This window comes from Leptodactylus fuscus, chromosome 7 (assembly GCF_031893055.1).
Source record: "Leptodactylus fuscus isolate aLepFus1 chromosome 7, aLepFus1.hap2, whole genome shotgun sequence".
NCBI classification, from domain to species: Eukaryota; Metazoa; Chordata; class Amphibia; order Anura; family Leptodactylidae; genus Leptodactylus; species Leptodactylus fuscus.
Genome location: NC_134271.1, coordinates 76,419,144 through 76,442,338, shown reverse-complemented (window position 1 = coordinate 76,442,338; position 23,195 = coordinate 76,419,144). Strand labels below are relative to the sequence as shown.

Here is a 23,195-nt window from a genome sequence, read left to right as displayed (position 1 = left end):
CAGTGACCAAACACTGCACCTTCACATGTCAGTCACTGCCTGGATCTCTACGCTGAGGATCAGCCTAGAATGAAACATTAGGGGTGAAAGTATTCCTCTTTAATATGTATATACCCCCACTCACTGATAAAGTTCTTGACATGGTGAGGAAGTTAAGTATAAAGTTCAACAGAGCATTTTTTTATTAATTTTTATAAAACTGGACCGGCCCTTTAAATGCACTCCTTGTTCTGCAGGAACACCCACTATTAACCACATTTATGAGACACAGGTCACCTCCAGCAAAAAGTGGGTTAACACACAACATAAATCGCCTGTCAGATAAATGCATGGGAGGACAAGGACAAATAAAGCTTGCCAGGTGTCAAATCTCTTAATCCTTGTCAGTCAGTAGCCATGGAGCATGCCAATAATCCTGTGCTGCAAATTCTGACAAGCCTGACCATCCCAGTATGCAGCACAGCATTCTACATAACGTACACACTGATCAGTGTGTATAGTCTCGTGGTATGAAAGATACCGTATGTGAGAAGACTACTGCTATTATACCACTGTCCACTTAGCTTTCCTGGAGCCCTGAATGGCAGATACACCTTGTAATATATAGAGACATAGGAGCAGGGGTATGAAGCAGTATACTGTACAACTAGAGGCATGACAACCCTGTGATGGTGGCCATACAGATAATCACCCAGCATTCCCAGTTAGATTTTCTGACATTTCCAGCTCCACAGTGATGGCGGACATTGAGTGACGGCAATCCACAGAGAGGAAACGAGTTCAATACTTTATTTCACAAATCAGTGCATAAGAGAACTCCCATCATCCACAGCTTCATACCTGATACATCAGAGAAATCAGACAACAGCGATTCCAGGATGGACATAGCACGAGATGAATGATTTACAATCAGGAGGAAAACTAAAGAGAGTCAAGTGCAACATATTTTGCTCATGCTGGGACATTAGTGTCTTACACAAGTGTTGTCCATGAAGGCAGGAGAAGTAGCGGCTGCTCCAGGAAGCTGCACATCATGGCCATTGCCCAACTGAGCTGCTTAGACCTCAGGAGACCCGTCAGAACAATATGGTTCATTGTCTCCCTGTACTGCATGGATACTCATCTTACTTCCACTATTACACACCATGTCCTAGGTTATACCTGCATATAACGCTGACTATCATGGCACCATTGTACTTCAGTCACATCCACAGCCGCATTCACACTTCTGCTGCTTTCAGAATGGAGGATTTAAACGTGGCAGTCTCAAGCGGACAGCCCTTTTCTATTTGCCCTATCAGCCCATGTGAATAACATGAAGCAGGACCCCAAGATTTGTATCACCCTCAAAGACCCAGAATGAGAGATACTTGGTAAAAGCAGTTCCTGTTCAGGTGGAAAGCCTGATGCCAGACATCATCCTGAACGGCAAGGTGATCCCATTCATGTCAAAATCCATTCAGCTATTCCAAAGATACAAGTCCTGTTGCAGTTTAGGCCATACAGCACATAGAGACCTGCCAGAGAACCCCACTGGGTTAGTGCACCCCAGTTTGCCTCAGGCCTCGTACACATCTGCGTTGGTATTCCGTTTGGGGGAGTCTGCATGTGGAACCCCCGCCCAAATGGAGCACCAAACGCACTGGCAAGCGGCGTGCCAGTGAAAGCACACAGACCCCATAGACTATAATGGGGTTGTGTGTTTACTGCGAGATCTCCGCAGGGAACATGCGGACAGGAAAGTACTTCACAATCTACTTTCATTTCCGCATGATTCGTGCGGCAACCACACGGACCCCATTATAGTCTATGAGGTCTGTGTGCTTTCACTGCACACTGCTTGCAAATGCGTTCGGTAGTCCGTTCGGGGGGTCCCCATGCAGACTCCCCAAACATAGATATGAACCAAGAGTCAACGCTAAATGGGCTTATATCTTTGGATGGCTGAATGGATTTGGATACACAAAGCACCAAAATGTTCAGGGTGACAGCACCCATCGGGTCACATATGTCATTGGGCTTTTCAGGTCTGGTGACAAGTGCCTTTTAAGCATTCTTTATATTGCATGGATGTCCATTTTTCTGAATGGCCACCATATAATTGAACATTCCCCTGTAGTACTATGGATGCTTTAATTTGGAAGGGGGTGGTCTCTGATGAGACAACTCATTTATTGCCTCACAGCTAACCTGAGGTTACTCATTGACTGTACAGGGCATGCTCTGATGTGGCGTATTGGAATAGATGTAGTATTCTCTCTGGCTCTGTAAAACAGGGCAGTGCATGATGAGAGCTGTAGTTTTCAGTCATCGTGCAATGCATTATGGGTCTGCATCACAGTTGTGTAGGGGGGCGCTAGCTAGCCAAATTGTAATGGTAACTTTGAACGTCACAGGAGAAAATGTATGGCACAAAACTAAATTGGACATACAACTAAAAATGTAACTGGAGTATAAACAGCGTAACAAAATAGTGAATGCAGCTCTGGGTGTGACTGGAGTATAAGACATGATATAACCAATTTCTGAAAGCAGCTTTAGATGTGATTGGAGTAAGGCATGATATAACATCAGAACCATGACTGCAGTATAAGATACAATATAAAAGGATTATAAATGGGGTTCTGGATGTAACTGGAGTATGAGACAGTATAGCAAAGTCATGAATGCAGCTCTAGATGTGACTGGAGTTCCTTAGGATAGATACAAGATAAATATAAAGGACTGTGGAGTCAGTAGAACAAAACATCAACTCTCCAAAGCTCCTCTTGGTAAAAAAAAAAAAAAAAGACTGAATTCTTACAAAACAAAATATTTTACAATTTATGCATCTAATTATACAATATTAATAACTGTATAATATCTAATTAGAATCTGAAGCCAGAGAGTTGTCAGCTTTTCTTTTTTTAACCCCCCCCAAGAACTGTCTTGAACTTCATGGCCCTGATAACTAGTAAGATGATGTGTATGGTGGAGCTGAGCATTGCCTAAATGACAAGACACTAACCGGATGCAACGCACTTTACTGACAGGTGTCATTTTCTTCGGAAGCTTCTAGAACAATCAGTTTTAAATGCCAACATCCATCCCAGCACAGAAAGAGGGGTGAAGAAAGGACGGAGAGGAAATGGAGAGGACAGCAGCGAGTAAATGGGATGAAGCAGACAGACAGCGGAACCCAGAACCAACAGCCGCCATGCACACACTTAGAGAAGGACCTGCATGCTGACACCTCCCGCAATCTCAAGACGTAAACAAAACTGGAGAATCTTGACTCTTGTTCCTTTATCCAGCAATAAAACCTTTTAGACAAATCTCATTCCAATAAAAAAATCTTTAGACGTGAACTAAAAAAGAAACAATCAGGACCCTGTAGCATAATAAAAGACCCCTCCAGATCCTGCGCCATCCTTGCCACCTTGCAAGGTGCCATTTATATCTGTAAAGTGTCTTCAAATCATTAAAAAAAAAAAAAAAAAAAAACTGCAAAAGACGATTGTTAAGTTCCATTGTGTCTTTTTGGTCGTTGGATCTTCGCTTTCAGTGAGATCTCATCTTGTGCAGACGATTCCGGCACTGTCCGATAAATACGTCATAATAAAATTCAGATGATTCCAGTATAAGTGGGGAACCTCACACTGAAAATTCGGTGCCCCCTTTCCGCGCTCTTAGGAAACGTCTGATTTGGAGACCGGCAAAAGGATTAATCCAAAGGAAAGATGGCTGCCCCCCAAAGACAGATCTCATGCCATCCCAGCGTAGTCTTCGTTCCCAGGTTGGCTTCTCACTCTTTAGTCGCTCAATTTCCTGCCAATATAAGAACACACAGTGCCATGTGGTTATTGGTAATTCATGGACACTCATACTGACAGAAGTACTGGCTTCCCATCACATTTTACATATCAAGGTAGATTTACTCTTTAGAACTACAAGAAGGTTGGGTCCACTAGCGCTGTTATATTCACAGCCTTCATCAGCAGATATTCAGAAGTCTAGGAAAGCTGGGTGACAACACCTGTGAGAGCTATAAGGAGGGGCAACACTATCTAATTTTTCCATGGTTAGCCTGATGGCTAACAACTAATAAAAGTTTAGTTGTTGCATCTGGAGATCCAAACAGGCTGCAGAGGAGAAAACGTACCGTTTCATCATTGCATATTGAGTGAATCTGGGTCCCAAACATGACAGCAGTGAAGGTGAGGAAGAGCAGCCCCTCCAGGCACAGGAAGATCATGAGGATTACTGTAACCGGAGGTGAGAAAGAGCTGCAGTCTGCAAGACAAGAAACCGGCAAAAATTAAAACACTGATCGGACACACAAAGGAACCTGTAACCTGATTCAGTAAAGATCTTCAGAGGCTCAGAAATATTGGGGGTGCTGCATCTCAGTATACACTAGGAGATATGGGGAAGCTACATAACAAAAGACCAGGTTATATGAAGAGATGCATACAACGTAAAATGATAATCTTACCATAAAACACCCTTCTTATAGTAAGGACTTCAGTGTTTCGATTTGTCAACATGGAAAATTCTACAACTTACTAACAGCTTTTGTCTGAAATGATCAACATTTTCGAACTGAGGACTCCAGTGCTGCAAGGCTGCAGTGCTAACCACTGAGCCTCCGTGTGGTCCCGGAAATGATCAACATTTTCAAGAGCTCTGCTTGATGTCAGTGAATGAAGGCCCGACAAAAGGCCGAATACTAGTGGACTGTTAGATAAGAATATCAGGGCTCGTTCACGTTTGCGCCCGGGGTCTCAGTCATGCACGTTTCCGTTTCTTGCCCGAAACTGAGCAGGAGACGAAAACCTGGAGGCATTTTTCAAACGCATTCAAATGAATGGGTTTGAAAAGTGTCCGGCCGTGAGTGCTGGTGAGCGTTTTGTGCTCTCTGCAGCGAAACCATTTTTTTTAACCGGATACAAAGTCGGACATGCAGGACTTTGCGTCTGGTTTAAAAAAAAACGGTTTCGCTGCGGAGAGCCCAAAATGCTCACCGGCGCTCACGGCTGGACCCGCTCTGACGGGTTTCTGTCTTCTGCCTGTAGAAGATGGAAACCTCTGAACAGAGACCGAACACTGGTGTGAACCCAGCGTCAGCAGAAATCTCAGTAATGCCGTGGACATCAGGTTTTGTATTAGTGAAGAAAATTAGGTATATAAAGATTTTCATACTGAATGTCATCACTTCCTGATCCTATTCACTGACAACAAGCAGGGATTTTAGAAAAGCTGAGGAACTCAAACACTATGTCTATTAGTAAGTTACAGAACTCTGTTTAAGATCATGACACTTCACTTTCATAAGACTGGGCAACAGCCTTTAATACATTTTTTTTACCTTAATGGGGTGTTCCCATGAATATAACCATATCTATATTTGTAGATAATTAAAAGTTAAACATTTTATTTAATTTACTTTATTTTAATTACTTATATGTGCAAAAATGTTTAACTTAATTATTTACAAATTTTAAAATAGTTATGTGCATGGGAATACTCCTTTAACTCCTTTGTGCTAAGCATTGGCAAAAATATGTTACAATTTCTACCTCACAATAGGAAATAGGGGGCAATGGAGGCACAGAAGAAAGCCTATAACAATAAATATATTCTTACTGTAGAGGGAGAGATGCGGATCTGTACTCACCTGTCCACTGGCCCCGAACACAAGTGAAGAGCTGGAAGCCGCACAGAACGAGAGCGTGGAGGGAGATCAGCGCAATGTACATCTGGGTGAAGACCAGAGAGTCACCAACCATGAAATCCAGAAACAAATTATTGTAGCCCACCACCCCCAACTCAGGAAACACCATACACCAAACAAATGCATGGACGATCCATTACTTACATAGAGCTGGGCTCAGAATCTAAAGTCTCCCTGTGTCACACAAAACATATACTCCCATCATCCCTGTCCCCAGAAGCACACAATCTAATCTCCATTTTGCACATGCACAGTATATTACTCCAATCCTCAGGACCCGGGTACTCAGTATCTAATCTCCCTAGTGCACAGAATGGAGTCAGATAATTTATTGGTCTGTATACTGAATGTGAGCAGACATACACACTCCATGCAGATGTGCCCCCCTGCTTGGATTTGATCCTGTGACATCATCATGTATCACCCCCACATATTTATTTTGGACTCACTGTGAAGAGCACAAAGAATCTCTGGTTCTTCTCCCCTACGCAGTTATTGACCCACGGGCAGTGGTGGTCCATCTTCCGGATACATCTCTTACAGATACTGAAAGGACAAAGAAACAATAGATAACAGGGATTACCGGTCTAACCCTCCAACAAGCCCAACAACATACATAGCAGATGATGAGGCTGTAATACTACTGCAGGAGGCGGATTCACAATTCCCTCCCCATCTTATACTCTGTCATATGCGGAGCTGTAGTCACTATTTTGTGGCTAAGTCATGCCTTATACTCCAGTCACATTCAGAGCAGCAGTTACAATCCTGCTGGATTTCTGCTTACGTTCAGGATCTCACTGCTGCTTCTGAGGATGTACTACTGCACTATGGAAGATAAAAAAGTCTTTACATCAGATCCTGTAGATCTTGAAATGTATCATTTGCTGGCCACAGAAATAAAATTGCAACAGTCTGCTATGTACAGGTTCAGCCTGAAAACGCACTGGATTTTTATCCATAACATTAAAATTAAATTAGCTCCATTACCAACAACGTGGACAAGGAATGAGCTGCACAGCCAATGATCAGTGTTATGTGCAGTATCGTGGATGTATCTTTTAGATATCACTAAAGCACAAGATGATATAGGTGATTGATACTGGTATTTTCTGGGTTACCTGCAGTGGTGGGCGCGCTCTGGTTTGATACTGCAGCATTTCGGACATTTATATATGACTTCTCCCGGTTTCAGCTGTAAACTCTCCATGTATTCCTTAGTGGCATTTCCTTTGGGCACTGCCCCCTAATGTTATTCAGATAGGGAAAAAAACAAACATGAAGATGCTTCAAATGGACACCAGTAATACTAAATGTTTATGAGGGGCAGGAGTAAAACTAAAACAACTGGGTGGAGATGAAAGGGAGTCAATGTAACTATGGGCACAGCAGCGGGGATGGTGCAGTACATTCTGTCCTATATTTATGCCTGGGTGGAATCATGTCAGGAAGAAGAACCTAGTAGTTACTTGTTAAAATGTGAACTAGATTAACTGTGTTGGCACTAACATAAAAATATTTTTGGGCCCCATCCTCCAAGTGCCAGAACTCAAAGGCAAGAATCAGCTGGACAGAAAATGGCTGTCATAAATAATGCAATATTTATATTGTCACGTGACCAGCTTACTCAGCTCTACATCCTCAGCAAATGGCCGTCATGAATAATGTAATATTTATATTGTCATGTGACCAGCTCATTCAGCTCTACATCCTCAGCAAATCATAAAATTGCCCATAGTTCACACACGGAGAACAGGTAAAGACTACTGAGCACCTGAGTAGTCGACAACCACATGTAAGTGCAGAGCCCAGTAGAAACACTGTAACAAGAGCAAATGTTACAGCTAGTACATACACACACATACCTCACGTATCCTAGTGTTGCAGTAGGTCAGGTATTTAAAGATAGCAGATATAGCTACCAGGCCTTCAATGTATTCTACAGTGGAGACCCAGCGCTAATGCCCACAATCAGAGTACATCTGATCATGGGCATTGCAAACACAGTTTTTCTCCATTCTTAATTTTTTTCCAGCTTCCTAGTCCATCATATTGAATATTAAATGGTACCAATACAAAGTATAATTTGTCCCGCAAACATTAAACCCTCGTATGGCTCTGTCAACAAAAAAATAATGGGGTTTGGAAGGCGGGGAGTCAAAAACGCAAATCAAAAATGCTGCGGTGGGAAGGGGAGCCTGTCACCAGAGTCAAGAATATCAAGCCGGTCTCTCAGATAGGCAAGTTACATGAACTGAACCAAACACTGCTTTCCCCTTGTGAATTGGTGACTCCATTGCTTAGAGATCACTGTTTATGTCAGTTTGCAAATGAGTTCTTTGAAGCTATGTGGGCATTGTCATTGGTCCAAAGAGGTAAGCGGCAACAACCCTCAGCAATGGAGGCATCATTTTGGTGACAGCTTCGCTTAAATATTATGTGTCCTTGTTGTTCTGTAAAGAGGGTTTCTGAGATTTTAATACTGAAGAATAAACAGGCTGTAGTGCTCATGAGATTACCGAAGACAGGTAAGACAGTCGATTGCCGAGGGTGCCAAGAATCCAGAAAACCCCCTTAAATTTTTGAATTAAGCCACCACTTAGGAGAACGTTGTGGTGGTACTTACCGGATCAGTAAGCATTGTCCTCAGATGGGAGGTCAGCGCCAGCACTGCCAAGCAGTTGAACATGGTCCCATTAATAACTGAGTACCAAAAGTCTCTGGAGGGGAGCAGCATAACAAAAGTCACCACAAAGTCTGCATAGAAGACCAGCATCCATGTTATCACAGCGCAAACCATCCCACATCCATCCCGTATAAACCACAGCCGGTCTGTCAGCTCCACCTCTGAGGAGGCGGTGTTGTAGCCATCGTTCTCATTAAGAAGAGGATGATGCTCCACATCACGGAAGCGATGTGCCGACGCCTGCATGTCTCATAGATACTTGTCCTAAAAAGGAACAACCAAGAAGTGGTTACATTACATACCGTGACTGATGCCTCTCATAGCATGGTCACATAAGGGCACCACGAGGGGATAGAGCTGCTTTTCTCTAGACTCCAAAACAATCACATGTAAAACTGATATGATTAGAAAAGCCACCACCCAACCCCAGTCCTTACTGTAATCTATACACTGAAGCGCAAGCAGTTCCAGCTTTTCCAGAACCCTGAATAGCAAATGACACATCTCCTGCTTTTGTGCTGCTATAGACTTTCAGAAGTCTGGAAAAGCTGGGGGACTACCACTATATAAGATGTTCGGGTTGCCAGAGATTATCCAAAACATGACAGAAAACAAGTCAAGAATGTGATTACAGTTTAGCCTCCTTACTGTATGCTAATAGTATCTTTATTTAGGAGAACATGAACAGAAGGATAACTAAAGTCAGAAGATAGAAAACAGAGAGGCAGCACTACTGCAAATGTCCAATTGTAGCAACAAACTCGTAACAGACGGTACATATAGCGTGGTCAGAGTACTAACGCCACTCAGAGCGGATGGTGCTCACCTGCCCAAAAAAAACACGTGTATGCATAAACAAAAAAACAGAAGCGGCAGGGAACTCACTCAGGACTTTTTAAAATCTGCAAACGTTTATTCAATCTTCATTAAGCAACCAGCATCATAGCATGGGGGAGGTACGCCTGGAGGATCAGTAGCAACAATCGTTTCGCACCTCCTGAGTAAGTAAGCTTGAAAAAACACCCAGGAGGTGCGAAACTATTTCTTTTTTTTTGTTTAAGAAGGATAACTACACTGTCTTCCTAGAAGACAGAGATGATACTGACTCTAGCTGTCTGTGTAAGGCAGTGCTGGGGTATCATGGAATTGAAATCATAGCACAGAGGAAGCTAGGGAGATCTAAAACTCGATATCAGGGGTCCTCAAACTTTTCAAACAGGGGGCCAGTTCATTGTCCCTCAAAGCAGTGGAGGGCCGAAATATACTTTTAAAAAATTAAGATTATATACTCCACAGTAGCGCCCCCCCCCCCATAGTATTATATGCTCCTCAGTACGATCCCCCACTTCACTGTATTATATGCTCCTCAGTACAACCCCCCCACTGTATTATATGCTCCTCATTACACCCCCCACCCCACTGTATTATATGTCCCTCATTACCCCCCCCCACTGTATTATATGCTCCTTAGTACAACCCCCCACTGTATTATATGCTCCTCAGTACAACCCCCCCCCCACTGTATTATATGCTTCTCAGTACGCCCCCCACTGTATTATATGCTCCTCATTATGCCCCCTCACCCCACTGTATTATATGCTCCTAATTACTCCCCCCCACCCCACTGTATTATATACTCATTATGCCCCCCCCCCACTGTTTTATATGCTCCTCAATACAATCCCCCACTGTATTATATGCTCCTCAGTACAACCCCCCCCCACTGTTTTATATGCTCCTCAATACAACCCCCCACTGTATTATATGCTCCTCAGTACGATCCCCCACCCTACAGTATTATATGCTCCTCAGTACAACAAACACAGACATACAATCACACACTCACTCTATTATACTTACCCATGAAAAGCGTCCTTCTCCATCAGACTGCAAGCGCGATGACGTCATTGCGCTTGCGTAAGCGTCACCACGCTTACGTCAGGGCAGAGGTCAGTCTCTGTAGTCAGTGTAGGCAGCGCAACCACGGCTTACACTGATAAGCTTTCAATTGCTTGTGCAGCAATCCGCTCACTATTGGGGAATCGGATTCCCCGTTAGTGAGCGATCCAGGTGATTACGTGCGGGACACATGCGGCGAGCCGGATAAATGTCCTCGACGGGCCGCATGTGGCCCGCGGGCCGTAGTTTGAGGACCCCTGCTCTATATGAACTCTGTTCAAAAGCAGAGAGGAGGCTGCACTGCAGGGAAGTGTGTACAGAACGCATAACAGAAGTGTGATAGGAAATTTGTCTCCCTGCTGGATGTCTTTTTTTTTTTTTTTTTTAATTCTTTTTTAATATTTTTTTTTGTATGCATGGAATTTAATTAAAACACAATCCAAGATCATAGATGATGAAATCTCATCAGTGTCCTGCCGGGGGCTACAATAAGGATTATATGGGAGTTGTACCAAGGACGACGACTATACAGACAAATAATTGGCTCTAAGGTTTATGTGTCTGGTGTGAAGATATCGCAAAATGGCCAATCACCTTAAAGACATTAACTTATAGATATGCAGAAGTGCCAGATAAAAGCTATGATAATGGGGGAATGGGATTTCTACACTTCTTGTGACTGATCCTATTGAAGAATATAATTATCTGCCTAAGGTTAGTTTTACACAACGATCTATATGGGAGGAATATGCAAATCTGTCTCCCAAGATGGAAATAGGGAGACAGTTCCTCTGTTATGCTGCCCTCTATAGGAAGCACCCTGAACATCATGCCCAACTTTCCCAGAAGCCTTTACTGCATAATGTGGGATTTTTACCAAGTCAATTTCTCAGCTACGGACGGACGGCCGTATTGGTCTGTTTGGACTTCGTCAGTGCAGCGTACAGAGAACAGACTTGGTAGAAGTGAGAGGCTGAGAGACCAGATTATGGGGATAATGTTCCTCCTTAAGAAGAGACCACCTATTAGGTGTGTGGAGACTTATACAGCCATAGTCGCTCCAGTGCAAGGGAACATGGGAGGAATATGCAAATCTGTCTCCCAAGATGTAAATAGGGAGACAGTGCCTCCATTATGTATAGATGTATAGACACAGAAGAACATATCAAGTACTGACCATATTTATTATTATTATTATTATTATTATTTATTTATATAGCACCATTAATTCCATGGTGCTTTACATTTGGGGGTTACATACAATACACAGAATATACAGGCAGATATAAAACTAACAGTGACCGACTGGCACGGTGGGGTAGAGGGCCCTGCCCGCGAGGGCTTACAATCTATGAGGGAAGGGGGGTAGAGACAGAAGGAGAGGGGGAGACTGTACAGATGGCAGTGCGGTGATAGTGTTATTGGAGGTTGTAGGCCTTCCTGAATAGGTGAGTCTTCAGGGCATTCTTGAAGCCTGTGATTGTGGGGGTCAGTCTTATGTGTCGTGGTAAGGAGTTCCAGAGTATGGGGGAGGCACGGGAGAAATCTTGGAGACGGTTGTGTGAGGAGCGGATGAGAGCAGAGCGGAGTAGGAGGTCATTGGAGGATCGGAGGTTACGTGTGGGCAGGTAGCGGGAGATTAGGTCCGAGATATATATGGAGGGGACAGGTTGTGGATGGCTTTGTATGTTAGCGTTAGTAGCTTGAATTCAATTTGCTGGGCTATAGGTAGCCAGTGGAGGGACTGGCAGAGGGGAGCAGCCGATGGAGATCGGGGGGTGAGTTGGATTAAGCGAGCAGCGCAGTTTAGGGTGGACTGGAGGGGGGCGAGGGTGTTAGCTGGGAGTCCATGGAGAAGGGTGTTGCAGTAGTCTAAGAGGGAGATTATGAGGGCCTGGACGAGCATCTTGGTAGTTTCCTGGGTGAGGAAACTATTTACTGGCACAAACGCAGTTCAGCTGAACAAAATGCAACCATGTCAGTACAGCAAAGCCATATTCAGGTCAGTAAATTCCCCCAACATGTATAGCACCTTGGCTGAACACACCTATGCAAACTAGCTGAGCAATACATTGTACTCTCAGATGGCCTTTCTGTGAAATAACTGATAACAGGGAGCAATAGACTGTATACATCCACCCTACAGCCAACCTCTACCAAGTATGAAATAAGCTGATAATAAGCAGCAACGGATAGCAGGACACATTAATATAATCCATTGCTTCTTGCCATCAGCCATTTTAGACTTGGAGACTGATTGTACGACATATGAGTAACCGAACATGGCTGATAACGGGAACCGTAGATTCTACAAAGAAGGAGCAGGCTTCAGATTTGTCTAGAATGATTGGTTAATATTGGAGAGAATAAAATTCTCTTTCATTTACAGTGAGAATAGTACACACTTACCATGCCATCAGGAAGTCTGCGACTTTATAAATGCCATTTGTATATACTTTTTTTGGCTCTATAATCATTTACGCCATATTCCTGGTGTAAGCAATGACTGAAATTTATGTCAGCTATGGAGCAGATTTCAGTCTAGATAAACCTCCCCCAGAATATGACCAGTCTTGAAAGAAATGGATTTAATGACCCCCATGTCATTCACACCAACCACGGGGAAGGCATATGTGCACAAACCAATCCAAGTTTGGTTTTTTGTAAACTATACACCTCTCTTAAGGAACATCATCTTTCTGATGTGATGATAGGTGGTAGCGCATACTACATCACCATAAGCCGATACTTGAACTCACCCTGCCCCACACACGACACTGAGCACCAAATTAACCAGCCTGAATGCCATAGCGTTAATGGGGTGGTCACATTATGGTGCAAATTCAACAGCTAAAAATGCAGATTTCTGGTGTAAAATCTGCAACAGATTGGGTCAGGATCGGGTTTATGTAAATGAAGCTTCTTCTCCATATAAGGAAAAATTCTGTATGTTTGTAATGGCCTTTAGGTTTATTTTCCTTGTTATTTACTATGATTGCAGTCAATGAATGGATAAAAATGTATGACATCTACGAATGGGGCAAATGACTGGTGTTATTAATGTCAGTCTTCCTAGCCCACGAGCCGACGGAGAGTGTGCTGCATATACAACTCATGCCCTCATAAATAATGAGGTGCACCATGTGATGGCCGTGTGACTGGATGGATATGTACATCAGCTCGTAGCTGGCATACTCTTCCCAAACTATCTACCCCACCCCCTGCATGCCCTTGCCACGCCTCCTTTTTGGGAAAGTGGTGAAGGCTGCACAGAAATGAAATAAGCCAGTGTTGTAACTAGGAATGGCGGGGCCTTGTGGAGAACTATTGACATGGCCAACCAATACCCCGCGGCATCTGGCGCTGCAGTAAATAGGGGCCCTTACCTGCTGGAGTTACTCCAGAAGGTAATGGCCTATTAAAAATAAAATAAAAAATCTGCAGCGTCAGCCGCCGGGCCCCCTGATATTCCAGGCCCTATGGCAGCCGTTACCCCAGTAATTACGCCCCTGAGCCAAATTGCGGCTTTTTCCTATTTAAACAATCTAGATTTCAGTCTTATACATTTTGCCTGAACTGATACCTCAACTCTACACCCTACTGAAGCATTCATCAGTTTCATAGAAACTCCTAATGTCTTTAGCTGCTGACAGATCTCAGGACTCACCTCACAGCCCGGATAATCGTTACGCAGACATTGTACACCGATCCTGATCCCACAATTGATGTTTAATCATGTCCAGAGAAAACTGCAAAAACAAGAACAACAAGCACTGAGAAGGTTTCTGGAGACAGAGGAGTAAGCTTTCTTGGTGCTTGATGTTTCTTCCTGGGTTGTGTGCAGTAAGGCAACGATAAATCTGGAGTACGTCGCAACACGAGATCTGCAAACTGCCACTTTGACGTGTGATCTGGCTTGTAGGTAAGAGTCACCTAACCTCATTCTGATGTCACACATATAAATACATGGGCAGCCAATAAGAGAAGCTGACAAGCAAGAATCTTGACAATGAATGTGTCGGATAAAAATATGCATAAAATGTTTACAAATGAGCCGGGATTTACAAGCCTTAATTAATTATAGGACAGCAAAGTAAATTAGTATGTCACTTAATAGGCCTGCTGTCAGGCGAGTTCTGGAGAATGTAACCAGACAGGTTCACCTAGGCCCAAGAGCAGAAGGAAGGGGGGGAAGCAGGTCTCCACAGGTTGTCAGTCTCCAGAATGAAATCGCATTGAGTGCTACAAGGTCCATCTCCCTTAATCTTGCAGAGATTATTTATTATATCCCTGACTTAAAGTTGCCTTTCACCACCTCCAGTTCTTAACATATGTTAATAGGGGCTGCTCCACTGATTCTACCACAGATGGAAATTTCCTTAGACCCACCATCTTGGAGTGCCCGATATGTTATTTGGGTTCTCTACTGTCAGGTGGACAATGTGCTCCTGCTTGACATGACACACCTGACAGTACAAAGCCTAAATACTATATGGAGCACCAAAACTAACAGCACTTATTGCACAGGAACGGAGGGGGCTAGACTAGAGAAGAAATTCCAACTGTACTGGAATCAGAGAAGAGCGCCGTGTGAACTCTCCACATGGCTAGCCGCGACAGGATGCCGATGGATGAATGGGCCTAATCATGATCGAGTCTCACACCGTGGCTGTCTCAGCCGTGGAATCCACGGGAAAAAAGGGCATGTTACTTCTTTTTCCTGCTAGTGGGGGGAAAAAAAGCTAGCAGCTCCCATTCAAAATTGTATTTTTCAATGGAACCATTCTAGAGCACATAATGCCTTAAAAACATTTTTATTGGTGGGAGAAAATAGCAAAAAACATTGGAATTCTTCAATTATTAGGTTAACCTTTTGCGTTTTGTTTTAACAAGGCACACCATATAGTATAAATGACATGCTAACTTTATTCTGTGACTCAGTACCATGACAGCAATGCCTAATTTATAAAGTGCTTTTTACATTTTACTACTTGTGCAGAATAAAAGCAATTTTATAAAATAATTATTTTGTTTATTATGTTAACACACAGAAACCATTTTTTTTTTTGCACAAATTATGCCAATTTTGTGCGTATTTACTAGTTTATCTCTCCCATTGTAAGAAAGACTTAGGTTGGGTCTACACAGTACTATTTTACTGAAAAACTGAATACAGTGTATAACTGCATGAATAAGTAGCCCATATTAAAGGGATCTTATCATTGGATACCTTTTTTTCTAACTAACACGTTGGAATAGCCTTAACAAAGACTATTCTTCTCTTACCTTTAGATGTCTTCTCCGTGCCACCGTTTGGTAGAAATCCGGGTTTTCTTCTGTATGCAAATGAGTTCTCTAACTTACACAGTAAGTCGGTGTAATCGGCCATTTTCTTGTGGCCCGAGCATGCGCAATTGGCTCTGCCCAAGGCCTAGAAGATTGAAACCCAGGACGGAAGATGTAGTAGGGAGACGGTGTTCCAGAAGAAGATGGAGGCGGCGCTGGAGAGTCCTCTCACAGCATTGGGGATGACCCCAGTGCTGTTTGAGTGCTGAGGACTGCCCCCAGTGCTGCAAGAGAACTCATTTGCATACTGAAGAAAACCGTGATTTCTACCGAACGGTGGCGCGAAGAAGACATCTAAAGGTAGGAGCAGAATAGCCTTTCTTAAGGCTATTACTACGTGTTAGGATCCTTTTAATGACTATACATCTCACAATTATGGTAAAAGCCAGTTTAATGGCCCTTAACATCCAGGTGAGATGAACAGTAACATCTGAAAAATATACAGTACAATTCTTTTTCTATGGGTCCATACACACAATAGTTTTTGCAGCTGGCAGTAATATACTTATTTGTAAGTGGTGGAGGTGAGCGAGCCACAATTTTCATCTTTTGTACTGATCTTTTTTTAACAGTTTTTTTTCTTTATTTTTTAGATTAACACTATTTGGTGGATACAATAGATGAATTCTATATATGTGCAGATTTTTCTAATACTGGTTACTACAGATATAAATGTTCCAAGAGAACTGGTTCTTCTTTGGTTTTAATTTACCTTCTTTGCTTCAATATAGAATCTTGTTTATTTTGTTATAAGTTTGGGCTGAACGACTCATTTCTTACTTAATGTTGATTCAATATAAAAAGCATACATGAGACTGACCACGGATTTTCTTAATACGTGGTGCCTACTTCATGTTATGGTTAACACATTTTGATACTGCAATCACAGATCCAATGATCCGCCTCTAATACTCTGTGCTGCTGTGATTTTTCTAATCAAAATAGGGCGCAAGTTTACATAGCATAGAGCAGGGGTCCTCAAACTTTTTAAACAGTGGGCCGGAGACAGAGCAGGTCGCACAGACATCGGGAGCGGTGCCCTCCAACAGGTAAAGTGAAGTGCGCTCCATGGCCAGGCCCGAGCTCCCCATGAGCTTCATTATAAATGCACACCTGCCGGCGTTGTCGGCAGGGCCAAACAGAAGTGCTTGGCGGGCCGCATGTGGCCCCCGGGCCGCAGTTTGAGGACCCCTGGCATAGAGGAAGAAAGAACTTCAGCTGTGCTTTCCAAGTAAAATCAAAGGCTGTTTTGTACATCAATGTAGAATTTGTAGGCATGAAAGCCTCAGCTAGTGGGAATGATGGACCCTCATGCATCCCCTGTATACATTATCTATAACACAACCCCCCCTTCCCCATTCTCTGCTTTAGGCCAATGACTGCCCTTGACTAGGGAGCTGTCGCTTGTGGAGGAGCTGATAGCAGAGTCTCATCAAGTGTCATGTATGTTTGTGTCACATTTGGGTCAGTGTGGAGCAGAGCGCCTCAGGCAGACCCTGCCACAACTAGCGTCTTGTAGGAAAATAATGAGAAATCAATAAAAACACCAGTGGCTAAGCACAGTACTAAAAATATCACTTAAAGGGCAAGTACGCCTAAGACGAAAGATCAGCCCAAAATATTAGTCCTTTATTTGTCCTCTTCTAGAGATACTAAAAATGCTATAAAGCATTTCCCATTATATACTCATTGGGAAAGATGGGTGACAACCATATATGTCCACTATAACACACAAGAGATTCTTGGACTCCTGAAAGATATTGGTGAGCATGTGTCACCTATTTTGCACCTATTTTTAAGGTTTTTAAACGAGACTCATCACTTTACTTTGTTGCGAAGAACAGGGTTTATCCGGAGTAACATTTTTCAAAAAGACACAAAAAAGGGGCAACACAGGTAGCGCAAAAAACGTGACATATTTGACAGCATTGGAATCACAAGCTCCATTATAACAGAACTAAAGGTGTAAAAACAGGTTTGTTCATTGACAGCTGTAATGTGGCCATTTCGATGATGGCGGTATCAACTAGTACCTAATTGTGCAAGCGGAGGTAAAGTTTAGTTTATTTAACGGGGTTATGCCACAAACAATATTTATCCTATATCTATATGATAGAGGATAAATATCATGAATGATGGAGGTCTGCCAAACTGAGATCAGGGATGTTTTACCCCCCTTGTACACTCATCCTGCCTGTAGCCTGGCTGAATGTAAGCATGTTACTTGGTGAACAGGATGTAACCGCACTCCCATTCCCGGGCGTTCCTCACCGCTCAAACTGTACAGCGCTATAGGTGCTACTGTCATGGGCATAGGTACGGCCAGCGGCTGCAGGCTGTCTGAATGTACAGATAGAGTAAAACAGCGCTGCGAGTGATTTGCACAGACCACTACACTTCAACAGTAGTACCTACTGCACAACTCAGACCAAAAGTCATATATATACCCACTGAAATTAATAGAACTGTGTGCGGTCTGTGAAGACTGCAGACAGCACAACTCTTCATGAATTCATGCCTGTGTGAAGAAGGACTTGAAGTCTTTTCACATGACTGTGTTTGGGCTCAATAATAGGGTCCATGTGCCGGATGTATGTCCCGTACTGACTCCAGCTTTACTGAAGTGAGCATAGAATATAAGAAATCAATATGATGTTGTAAGTTTCACAACTACTGCAGCTCTACTGTCCTGCTCACGGCTTAGGGGGCGTTCACACTACTGTTGGTGTCCGCTCAGCAGTGTTTGTGGCTATTGTCCGTACAAGATTTTAGCAATGGACACTAGCTGGTCCATTTGCAATTATCATTCATTTCAATGGTATTTTATCTTGTGTCCTTTAGCGTCCATTTACAACCATGTCTGTTCTTTCAAGAGGCATACAGGACTTTTCTGTCCATTTGAAAAAACAGGCAGCAAATGTCCGTTTTTTTCTTTTTTTACCAGGAGCTGTGCTGTCCCAGAGCAGGTGATCTGCGAGGTCCTTAATGTCGGACCCAGAAAGATCTAATATTCATGACCTATCCTAAAGATATGTCATCAATATTGCAAAATGGATTTATGTTCTTTGGGGATTTCTTGGTTTCTGAATGTTCTAAACGCCAGATGATGCGGTGGGGTTGGTGACATGATACAAATTAAAGAGGCAGTTAATGGTTAAAGAAATGACGGCAGCGCTTAAACATAAAGGTCAGGTGTAATCTTATATTTTCTATTTATTGCCCTTGAACTACAAGCGATATCTGAGGGCTGATAAGGTGAGCAGAAACCACTGGTTGACGCTTATCTTTGCCATATATGTAGGTGGAACACCTTCAGGCTAAGGCCCCATATAACAGCAAAAAAGTGCAGCGGGGAAAACCACGGGGGCAACATCTACGAGATAGGTAGATGAAAACTATCTGATTGTAAACTACCCGGCCTCTAAGAGAGATGCCAAAGGACAACGTAACAGCTGCGAGGATCCGTAATATGTACACACTAACCAACATTTACTATTGAGGTTATGGCTAGACACTAGCAAAAATTCAGTGCCTCTAGTTTAGGCTTAAAATTGTTTGAGTTGACAAGAAGGTGTTGCTTCTCTCAAAGAGGGTGTAGATTACATGTGCCACCAATGAAGCAGATTTATGAAGACTGTCATTTTGGGAAAGTAACAAGAATGTCACAGAAAATATAATGTCACAGTTTTTTGAACAAAAACATAGATTTGTGCAAAAAATTGTGAATTTTTAGGCCTTGTATACCACTAAATCTGGTGTGCAAGGCATAATACCGTAAATCTGCTGTATTGACTTGTAAAATCCTGGATCCAAGTAAAACAACTAAAAGGTAGTATAAAGATATGCCAGCTTTATCATCCAGAGCAGCAGCCACTGTGATAAAACTGGAGTATTTTCAGACTGCTTGTCTAAGTTTCACTGTCTATTGTAAAAGTTTTCACGAATAGTTGAAATATCCGCAGGGTCTTGCTAGGCAGTCTGTTCCAAATCTTCTTACATGGTGTCCTATCAGTTTTTCTGCTACAGCACATTTTACATGTTCTCTGAGGCAAGGGGATATGTACAATAAAGAGCAGTTCAGCCCTTACCCTATAAATTATAACTTCTACTGGTTTGGTTACATATAAGGCTGGTTCTGGTCCACATGGGGACCTGAAGGACAGAAACCCTGTCTGCTTAAAAAAAGTGGTTACCCGCAGACCCCATAGACTAGACACTGAAGTCGTGGATTTAAGCGAAATCTGGGGCGGATTCACCCGAATGTTAGCGTGAACCTAGTGTCATCCTGCAGGAATAACTTTACAATAGCAGACAAATAGCTGAGAAAAGCCCAAGAGGGAATAGTACGTGATCCTAAACTGCAAATACATGCAGACATTACAGCTAAAGAGAGATCCCTGACAAGGAAAAGAAAAATACATGAGCATAGTCAGAAAAGCTGCTTGGTGACTGTGAATATTATCCCACAAGTAGCCAGAAGCACATACAAGTATATAGAAGACTTTTCTTACATTGTAAGGTGTGAATAACGTTGAGTCCAGTGCACAGAGAAGGTAGTTTAAAGACTTGCAGTGAGGAAAACAACTTACATTAGAAATGATCTATGGACAGGACTTCCCTAGTAACAGGTAGTATATGGCAAATTAGCTAGAAGGGAGATACCTAGCAGCAAGAACTTGAAAGAGGTTTTTCAGGCAGAAAACAGCAACATGCTCTATTAAATGAGACAAAGTCATCTGATAAGTTAATGATCATTTAAAGGCTCCATCCAGCCACATTACAGAAGCCATCAGCTCACATATAAAGGTTCAGCCTCGTTCACTGGGTGCAAGTTTGATATGTACCTTGTATCCATATTTTTAAACAAATATCAAAAATTTATCAATATAAGAGAAAAAAAATATTTACGGCTTATACATACAAAATGCAGAATACACACCAAATCTGCAGTGTGTGAATAAGGAGATCACTACAATTCACAGGATCCAGTGCACAACAGACAGGATGCAATAATCCAGGGTATAACATGTCCGCGGTCACGTGTCTGTCACATATTACAGAATGACTCCTTAGTGTGGGTCAGATATTGACTAACCATGAGGGTCACAACCTCCCCTATATTCTCTGAACACTGGTTACTCCTATTCTCTGGAAAGAAACATCGCTATGACAGACATGAGAATTCATCAGATGTCAGTCATCATGATGCATGATGTACATGATATACACAGTGTGTGTGTGTGTATATGTATATATATATATACACATACTGTATATAAATATATACTTGACCCTCTTTGATATTGCTGAAATAACATCTGTCAATGAGTCAGATGCAGCTGCTGCAGAGCCGCTTTAAGATGCAATTGTGAGTCAGAGCCCCGGGGATCACACCCATGGTCTGAATGTCGGGGTGATGAGTGTGGGGGTTCAGGAGCACACTGCGCTGTCAGCCATTCCCTGGGCTGGTCACATGATCTTAGGTTGTTACATTGTTGCCTGTGCAATAGACACAAGGTTTCATTGGGTGGTACGCGCACCCACGCCTCCCTGCAGAACACCTTCAGCCTCCTGTCACCCAAACCGCTCCCCTCACCTGCCACCGCTCTCCTCCATTGTCCCCTCGGACGCTGCCGGCCACCACAGCCTCCCTTCCCTGGATCCAGCTGCTACTTCCGGGGTCGATGGGATCGGCTCTTTCCGGAGCCACTGAAGGGAATTCGGTAGATTTCGGAATGTCCGCAGTACGCGTGCGTCGAGTAACGTTCTCGCGAGAGTTCACCTGCGCTGCCATATGCTTGAGGGAAAAAGCAGAGCGTGCGCTATTTGTCCGCCATATTGGTTGTGGCACGTTGATCATTTTCGGCACTGTAACTCCTTATTTAGGGCATCTACAGAGTTACTCGTGACGTATTCCACTACTAATGAGGCAAATGGTTGTATATAAATTACCCAGAGATGTAGTAGGAAGAGAGACCTTCAGCTTTGCATCACCACAACATAAGAGTGGCCTGCCACAAGGGGTGTAGCTTATAGAAAAATGCATGGTTATGTATATTTAGTCCACCTATATTAATATCAGCCTCAGACCGGGACCCTATATTAAAGGGGTTATACCAACCTTTGATGTTATATGTTATGGCTAGCTGAGTCCATCACCATACCTCCCAACTTTTGAAGAGCCAAAAGAGGGACAAAATATGCAGCGCGCATACGCCTTGGCAAACTTAGCTCCGCCCATTGTTATGTTGACTCCACCTATTCTCATTCATTTTTCACGTATGAACTTTGTATCATGATGGATACAAAATGTGTTACATTTATCAGTTAGGTTCAGTGACTGAAGAGGGGTCTCACAATGTGAATGCAATGCCCAAACAATTCATCTTACTAAATGGCACTCCGGTGGAGACACTGGTAGATACAGGGGTGTCTGTCAATGTTATTAGTCATGCCACTTATAACCTGCTAAAGAACAAACCTGCTTTGCAATGTACTAACCTGAAGATATATCCTTATGGTTCAGCTACTGCATTACCCCTGTGTGGCAAATTTCAGGCATTACTAACGGCTGAAGGGAAATCCATCACAGACACTTTCTATGTAGTGGAGTGTTCTGCAGACACTCTTCTTAGCTGCAGTAGTGCGGTATCTCTGGGCCTAGTGAAACTGGCAAACAGCGTAACACACTCTTCTGTCCAAAATGTTATGCAGAAATATCCTTAAAGGGGTATTCCCATGTACATAATCATATCTATATTTGTAGATAATTAAAAGTTGAACATTTTTGCAAATATAAGTAATTAAAAATTCTGCAGAGTTTTAAAGATTTTCTCTAACTTTCTTAGTGGTGACAGTCTTTTATCTTGATCGGTTGCCATGGATAAGGCCACTAATGCAGAAACTTTCTATGGTCTAGGACTTGTCAGGAACCCAGCTATGATTTTCTTATTGTAGCCGGGTTATCAGGCAGGGACGCTACATGTATCAGAAGATATCCCGGCCACAATAAAGAAATCATGGCTGATTTTCTGACCTTAAAAAGTTTCTGCATTGGTGGTCGTATCCATGGCAACCGATCAAGCTAACAGACTGTGACCACTAAGAAAGTTAGAGAAAATCTTTAAAACTCTGCAGAATTTTTAATTACTTATATTTGCAAAAATGTTTAACTTTTAATCATCTACAAATTAAAAAATAATCATGTAGATGGGAATACTCCTTTAACTCTTTCAAGGCCTAGGAAAGCTGAAAGACTTTCAAGTGAAATTACACATTGACCAGTCAGTCCAGCCATCAGTTCAGCCTCACAGGCGCATCCCATTCCATGTCCGCAAGCTGGTGGAGAAAGAGCTACAAGACCTTGAGACAGATGATGTTATTGAACGTGTGGAGGGCCCAACTCCCTGGGACTCACCAATTGTTGTTGTGCCTAAACCTAAGCAGCCTGATAAAATCAGATTATGTGTGGATATGCGACATGCCAATTGAGCCATTCAAAGAGAAAGGCACATTGCGCCTACCATTGATGACATTCTCACAGATCTAAAT

The 23,195-nt window shown here is 42.8% G+C and overlaps 1 protein-coding gene across 1 annotated transcript; it reads right to left on the bottom strand.

Moving 5' to 3' along the window:
• Positions 1-772: 772 nt before the first annotated feature.
• ZDHHC7 (zDHHC palmitoyltransferase 7) lies at positions 773-21,358 on the bottom strand. The gene is made up of 8 exons (XM_075282171.1): positions 21,241-21,358; positions 13,966-14,047; positions 8,340-8,663; positions 6,835-6,959; positions 6,163-6,259; positions 5,657-5,738; positions 4,142-4,272; positions 773-3,807 (listed from the first exon to the last, which is right to left on the bottom strand). The coding sequence occupies exons 3-8, from the start codon at positions 8,643-8,645 to the stop codon at positions 3,634-3,636; spliced, it is 915 nt and encodes a 304-aa protein (XP_075138272.1). The 5' UTR covers positions 8,646-8,663; positions 13,966-14,047; positions 21,241-21,358; the 3' UTR covers positions 773-3,633.
• Positions 21,359-23,195: the final 1,837 nt, after the last annotated feature.